Source organism: Desmodus rotundus, chromosome 7, assembly GCF_022682495.2.
Source record: "Desmodus rotundus isolate HL8 chromosome 7, HLdesRot8A.1, whole genome shotgun sequence".
NCBI classification, from domain to species: Eukaryota; Metazoa; Chordata; class Mammalia; order Chiroptera; family Phyllostomidae; genus Desmodus; species Desmodus rotundus.
In genome coordinates this window covers 131,069,795-131,077,443 of record NC_071393.1, presented here as the reverse complement: position 1 = coordinate 131,077,443, position 7,649 = coordinate 131,069,795, and the positions used below count along the sequence as shown (strand labels likewise).

Here is a 7,649-nt window from a genome sequence, read left to right as displayed (position 1 = left end):
TTCTAGGTCCCATAGTCACAGATGTGGCTGGGTCAGTGGCCACATGCCTACTGGTGCCCCCTTTCCCTGTCACAAGAGGCCACCCAGCAGTCCTGTTCAAGCTGGCCTTGTTACCACGTTAGACCTCAGAGCTCAGGACTGGACTGAGACTTCCCCCCACGGAGCACATTACCGTGTGATCTTGCTCCCAGTGGCTATCTGGGTCCGGAATTAAGAACGAACCACAAGGAAATCAGCCTGAAAGCCACAAGTCTGAATTTTATTAAGTACTAACACCGCTAGGGGCTATGCCGGGAACGCTTTGCTGGGCGGGTGTCTCCTCCCGCCATTCAAAACTTTACTTGGCTTTTGTGTCCTATTTCATGTTCCTCACAAACCCAATTCCATCTCTAGCACCGCAGTCCTCCTCAGCACCTTCTTGAGAATTAGGCTGTTGGGTCGGGCGGAGCAGCAGATACACGCCTTTGCTGTCCAGGGACCAGCTGTTCAGTTCATTTTCACTTTTTGAAATTTCAAAAGACCAGCAATTATAAATAATTTTTTTAAAAAGACCACCATTTTTTTGATGCCTAGTCAGAGCGACAGGAAAGAGCTAGAAGTCGAGGCACCAAACTGCTACCAGTGCTGATGTCAGACCGATGAAGCTGGAGCTCCTTTTACGTGTTTCTCATTGGTCTTAATTTTCTTAATTGCCTTAATGGGCCCATGTTACTTGAAAATGAAGTAATATTGGTTTCCTTGTTTGCTGTAATTCCCAGAGAGACGGTTCAGTCACATAACACAGGGACTTTGCAAATCCACTGGTCTCGGGGTGGAGGGAAGGGTTTCTTTTGAAGTACTGATTTTGAACAATGTTTTCACTAATGAATTAAAAGTCTACGAAGGGGAAAAAAACATGTTTCTTCGCCACCACGTTTCACAACAGCTACTAGATGACCACAGCGGCATCAAAGCCGTGGAAATGGCATGTCTTTTGTGGGGGGAGGCGAGCTTCAAGATTTGCACTTTGCCAAGGAAATTCATTCTGACACCCAAACCTACAGGCTGAAGATGATGTCGTGAACCTGGGGGACTCCAGGTCTGGTTCAGGTTTGCACAGGTCTCTTCTCGTCCCAAAAGATGTGGAGAGGGCCCTGACTCTGGGTTGCCTGGCTTTGACCGGGAGCTCCAAGCAGAGGCTTGGAGTCCCGGTCTGGGGTGTGTCTTGACCAGCCACACACAGTGGCTGACTGAGACAGTGGGGTCCAAGAGGAGGAAACCAGCACTTCAAGACGGAAAAAAGGGCCAAAGCCGCTGGCATGGGTATCTCGCCATCCCTGGGGAGTTGGGGGCAGACGGTGAGGCTGGCTGGCTGGCTGGGGGCCTGGAGGAAGTTCTGGGTCTGTGAGGTTTGCTCTGCGCTCCTAGATGCTGCCAGGGTCCTAGGGAACAAGTCAGGCTTGGGCGCACAGCTCCAGATCCAGCTGGTTGGCCCCACGTGCCCTGCCTTAGTCGGCTCCGCACCCCGCCCTGCGAAGTGCTCCATCCTCCTCCAGCCCCGCCGCATGGGGGCGCCCAAGCCCCACCCGCTATAAAGCATCAAGCTCTGCGTCCCACCGACAAGCGAGAGGCTTTGAGAGGCTGCGGCTTTTGCTCCTTGGACCGCCCCAGGCGTCATGGGTGAATTCGCGTTCAGTGAGCACAGAACCGTGCACCCGGACCGCCTGTGGATCTGGCGGCAGGGTGTGTATGTGGACGAGAACGACTGCACTTGGGTGCCCGCAAACGTCCAGGTACAGCCGCTTTGGGGCCCTCACCTGGGCAGGGCAGCACGAGCGTCACCATCCCTGGCCAGGCCCTGGGTGCCAGAGACGCCCCCAGGCCGTGCGCGGCGCTGGAGGAGCCCCTGGGGTGCAGCAGGGTGAGCGCAGCCGCGGGAGGCTCCCCTCTTCCGGGGGGACCCAGCAGGGCTCACAGGTGAAACCAGTCTGAGCTGGGCTCTCTGCAGGCCGGCTGGGGACGTGGGAAAAAGGCACGTTGGCCAAAGGATGGGGACCCAGTGCCTCTGGAGTGTGTGAATGTGATGTTGAGTAAAACAGGAATTTTCTGGGTGTCGCGTTCCTAGGCCGTAACATGGCAACATTATCTCTGTAAAGCAGCGATTTTCAGCCGGTGTGCTGCGTCGGACGCGCCGGTGCGCCCCAAGAAATTTTACAACGTGCAAAACCTGGCCAGTCGGGGGCACGGACCTCTTTTTCCCTTAGGTTGTCAGATTAAAAAGTGACAACAGCCAACACAACAAGAGCCGTCCAGTGTGAATGAGTCAAAAGTCTATTTTGTGTATGTCAGGTTGGCACACAAGTATATTTTTTTGCTGTGCCGCAGAATTTTAGCAATTAGTTTATGTGTGCCCGGAGAAGAGAGAGGTTGAACATCGCCCTTCTGAAGTGAGTGGGTCATACACGTGGCTCATTATCAGAGAGCGTCTCCTCAGGTGGCCCCAGAAATCCGTGTTTTTAAAGGGCCCGCACAGGTTACAGACGGCCGGGCTGGGGAACCGCTGCCGAGAGCTTGGGATACTCCCTTCCTCCTCTGTGCTTTGCGGGGGGCGGGGAACTTCGCAGACTTACGCAAATAACGCAGCAGTAGGAAAGCCCGCGTTGAGTGAGTGTGGCCTTTGTTTCTGTGTGATGGCTGAAGATGCAGCTTCAGGTGATGTCGAGGACTTTTTTTTAATTTTAAGAACTGTGTCTTGCTTACAGTAATTTCCTTCAGAGCGTGGGTTTCCTCAAGGAAACTTAGGTGAAAAATGCTAAAACTCTTTTTGTAAGTATGTAAACTGACGTAGAAATGTGTTAAAGCCAAATGAGAAAATACGATACTGGAACATTTCTGTAATATAACAGCAAGCAGCAAGAAGATATTGGCTGGCCCTGTCCCCACTTTACAGATGAGACAACTGAGGCATAAAAATGTAAATTTGTCCCAGGAAGTACTGCTGGTTAGGTAATGGGGCTGGCATTCCAAGCTCTTCACCACCATCTAATTTTGCACTCTATCAGCATTTAAATTTTCCAATGTATATATAAATATAAAAATGTACATATGCATACTTTTAAAAACCAAGTTAAATATTTACTTTTTTAATTCAAGTAGCTGAAGAAAATGTAAGTGCATTTTTTTCTCTCTAGCTGGAGAATGTCGTCAACATGGGTCCCAAACCACAAAGCAGAGTTTCATGTAATCACGATAAATTCTGCACAAAACATGACCCATTCGCAAACAGGGGGGCAGAATTGGCCCCCCGTCACTGAAAGGACCAGTATTTTTTTAAGATTATTTATTTATTTATTTATTTATTTTTAGAGGGGGAGGGAGGAAGAAAGAGAGGGAGAGAAACATCCATGTGTGGTTGCCTCTCGTGCGCCCCCTACTGGGGACCTGGCCTGCAACCCAGGCATGTGTCCTGACTGGGAATCGAACCAGTGACCCTTTGCTTCACAGGCTGGCACTCAATCTGAGCCACACCAGCCAGGGCAGGACCAGGATTCTTAATATGTAAAGGTTTCCTTAAATCAACAAGCAACCACTGAATAATCAAACTAAAAATGGTTGGAGGATGTGGAAGACCACATAGTAGTAACACAGCAAGCATGGTGATTTCCATACTTAGACTTTGCAGGATGGTCTGAATTCTTTTTTAACAAAGAGTTCCCATTTATTTCATAGACAGCAAAATTTAAAAAGCTATTTCCACTTTGGAAAAATAGTCTTTGAACAGACATGAGTGCCCAGTTCGTATGCTAAGCACGATTTTCCTCGCGAAGCTTTCTCCTGGCGTCGCCTGTCGTGTTTGCCCATCCTTGCGTTTGAAACCTTTCAGAGCCCCGTTTTAGGGATGCCTCTTACGTGTATCCTAGAGCTGGGTTTTGCTGTATTTGTCTTCATAGAAGACATACATTTGAGCAGACTCCTGCCTAAAAGAAAAGAGTGAGCCCTGCGTACATCAGGAGAGAATGTTCTAAGCACAGGACCCTCGGTGTAAGAGTTCGCTGAAGTGTGGCATGTCCCAGCAATAGTGAGGAGTCCTGGGTGGCTGGAAGAGGGTGGCAGGTGACGGATAGACCAGTAGGGGAGGAAGGAGACAGGCGCCTGGCTACGTGGGCCTGTGGACCCTAGTAAGGATCTCAGTTCACTCTGCCTGCAGTGGGAAGGCATTGCAGGGTGTCTGACAGGGATGGAAGTGACCGATCCTTGGACGGTCCCTCTTGCTGCTGTGCCAAGATCTGATATTGGAGGGCACATGTCCAACAAGGTGGCCAGTGAGGAAGTCACCACAGTAGTCCGGGTGAGAGATAATGACAGAGAGGCAAGGGTGTGGATGGCGAAAAGGGGTCTGGCCCATGATTCTGGGGTCTGGGGATTTCTTGTTTAAAAGGAGATGGATGATAAAATGAAGGGGGGAAATCAAAGAAAATCCCACATCAGCTGAAATGGGCACGAAAACCTCAAAGTTATGGCAGCTTAAGGCTCTGTGGCATACCCTGGCATCGAGCAGTGTGTCAGGGAGATGCGGGCCTTTGTAACCCATCTGAGTGTCTGGATGTGGGACAGTACTGGGTGTCCTGGCCCAGCCAGTGTTCCCAAGAGGACCACGCCTGGCTTAAGGAACGGAGCTTCCAGGAGAGTGGCTCCAGCATCAGAGGTGCCAGCGGGCCGGGCAGGGGGCTCCTTGTGCCCAAAGGAGCCCTGAAGATGTGCCCTGGTCTTCTCTGCAGACGGAAGGTAATGTCAGAGTGCTCATGCGCCAGGAAGACGTCCCCCGGGGGGAGGCCATGCGCCCCAGCGAACTGCCCCCAAGTGTGCTGCCCATCATGTGGCAGCTCTACCCTGGCCACCGGTATCGCTGCTCAGACTCCAGTTTCTGGCGCATAGTGTTCCACATCGAGGCAAGTCTGTGCTTCTCCGGGGACCCATCAGGCCAGCCCTGGTGGCCCTGCTCCCCATCCCCCACGTCTGGCCTCTGCAGTATATTGGTTCCCTCCATGTCTGCACCAAAAACTAAAAAAAAAAAGGGGGGGGTGGTGGAACTTACAACTACAGATTCTTTTAAAGGACTGGGTTAGTGGGAGGGTAGAACTGAGTGGCCAGATTACCTCTGGGTTATCTAACCTAAGCCCCCTGGCCATCGGAGGGCCTTTCTGGTGGGCATGGCAGGGTGAAGGTTGGTGGGAGAGGGGTCCCCTGAGGTGGTGCCTGCCTGCTGCTGCAAGCTGGTGGAAGGCCAGGGAGCGGGGAGTGGACGGAGACTCCCCGGGGCTGCAGTCTCTAATTCCCTTCTCTCGGTAGGTCGCTGGCACTGAAGACCTGCTCCTGGAACACATCCCGGGCCAGTAGTGCCGGTGATTGGTGAGCACCTTTGGGGCCCAACACCGGTGAGTCCAGAGGGGCAGGGTCAGCAAGGAGGAGCACCCTTTCCCCACGAAGGTCATGCAGCCCTCCACCCCAACTCTGCTGCCCTCCGAGGGTCCTCAGGCCTGGGGCCCCCAGCTCTCTCCTTAACCACCTCGGGAGCTAGTAAGGCAGCCCCGTAATAATGGGACCGCACACCTGTAGGGCGGCTCACAGGTCACCAGCACTGTCGCTTGATCACCACAGCTGGGCTAGGTGTCACCTGACATTGCAGGTGACACAGCTGAGTTTTCAGGAGGTAAAGTGGCTTGTCCAGATCCCAGAGGCAGGTTTCCAACCCAGGTCTCTGACACCAAGCCGCCTGTCCCATTCATGACCAGCAGGTCTCAACCCCTAGGCCTCCTACCCTGGACCAGCCCTGACCACCGAGGTCCCCCGCCCCCAGTCAGACTCACCCCCGCAGCTCCGCTCCTGCCCACCCTCCACCCTGCCCTTCACCCCCACCAGGTTGTCCCCTCTCCTTTGACTCTCTTTGTCCTTGTCTTGTCCCCAGGTCCTGCAGTGCCCGTCTCCCTGAGCCCCAGTCCTGCAGTGGGGATGTTCATGCCTCTGTTTGCCTTTTTTACCAGCCTGTTCTGCTCTGCCACAGCCAGGTCCAGGGGGGAAGGGACAGGCAGGGGATGAGCCCTGCCCAGGGCCTGCTGGAACCTGCATGTAGTCCCCTCGGCCTCCCCTGGAAGATTGGCACTAGAGGGCACCTGGGTCGGTACAGCTCCCTCCAAGTGCCTGATCTGTACCCATGTCTCTGGTTTTCTCAGCTGCCTGATAGTTTGAGGCCTCTCTGTCTGCTCTGTCCTCCCAGCAGCTAATGTCACGTGCTGCGCACACAGGGCTGCCTCTTGTTCTCTTCCCTCTACTCCGGGCACCTCTGGCTGCAAGGCCAGGGGACCTGCTCGCCTGAGCCCAGGAGGCCCAGCCTCCGAGCCCCTTGTCCAGCTCTCTCACATGGCATGTGCCTGTACACAGCCATGTCTGCCAAAGCCCCACCTGCCAAGCAGGTTTACGTGCAGCTCATGGGAAGGCCTGAGAGGAACCCTGGTCTGTGCTCAGGACTCAGAATCCTGCTGGTCAAGCATCCACAGCCCCTGACCTAGCAGGAGGCCAGCCACTCAAGTACTGTGGGCAGGCCCTCAGGCAGCCCTCCCATAGGATAGAGGTTGAAGTTCCCCCCCTTTTAGTGACCCCCACACACCTGAATGTTATGAGGTTGTATGTAGCATGAACACTTTGTGATATTGATTAATTAAATGTATGACGATTCATCTAACATTGTGCTGAGTCAGCTTCTGTCCTTGACCTAGATTCTGGTGGAGAGAAGTGAGAACAGGCAGTCACCAAGTAAGAAAATCTGAAAGGGAAAGAATACTCATGAAGCGAGCATATTTCCTGTTCTTTGGGGCTTAGGCTGGAATTTTTTTTTTTCCATATAATTCAAACATTCCAAACCCCAGCATCTGGGAGGCATGATCTGAGGACCCCTGGGATAGTAAGTGCAAACTCCTGGTCTTCAAAAACCCCTCTGCCTAGCCCCGCCCCCTCACCCTGCGGCCCCAGCCAGCTGTCTCCTCCCTGCTCCGGCACCCACCAAGCTGTCTTTATGTGGATAGCACCAATCCCGGAAGGAGTCTCCCCTCCCTGAAACTGACCCCAGCCACCCAAGCCCCAACCAGAGTCTCTTTCCCACCTCCCATGACCTGCAGTCCCCGCCCACTCTGCGCTGCATCCCTCCTGCTTCTCGAGATCAGCTGCCCCACTTCTACCTTCTGAGCAGGTAAGCAGGCCCTCCCCACTTATGTGGGACTTCAGTCCCTAGCTTCATCAGAGGGGGTCATGATGGGCACAGGTTGTCAAGTATCTCGTGAGAGAGTTGTATAAGAAAAACACTCCTCCTGTCTTATGTTCACTGTCCCAGTCTTCCTACCCGTGCACTGGACAGGTATGGGTCTCCACGCCCGACAGCGTCTTGGCTCCAGTCATTTTAACCCCATTGCCTTGCACAGTGCTTGGCAGGGTAAGAGTTTGGTTCGTGGGAGCTCTTACTAGACAGACCCTTCTCGGGGACAGAACATCGGAGCAGGAAGAACGTCAGAGCTCAGCCAGTTGCCTCATTTTAGGCTCTAGAAGAGGGAAGTTTGTGTCCTAGCCCAAATCCACACATTGATGCCTGAATTCTCTGTGTGTAGACTTGCAGGTGGGGC

General features: G+C 53.4%; 1 protein-coding gene across 1 annotated transcript; it reads left to right on the top strand.

Moving 5' to 3' along the window:
* The first annotated feature begins 1,655 nt into the window (after positions 1 to 1,655).
* On the top strand, positions 1,656 to 5,376 carry TCL1A (TCL1 family AKT coactivator A). Its single transcript, XM_053928981.1, has 3 exons — positions 1,656 to 1,772; positions 4,758 to 4,928; positions 5,329 to 5,376. Exons 1-3 carry the CDS (start codon positions 1,656 to 1,658, stop codon positions 5,374 to 5,376), a joined length of 336 nt encoding a protein of 111 aa, XP_053784956.1.
* The last annotated feature ends 2,273 nt before the right edge of the window (positions 5,377 to 7,649 follow it).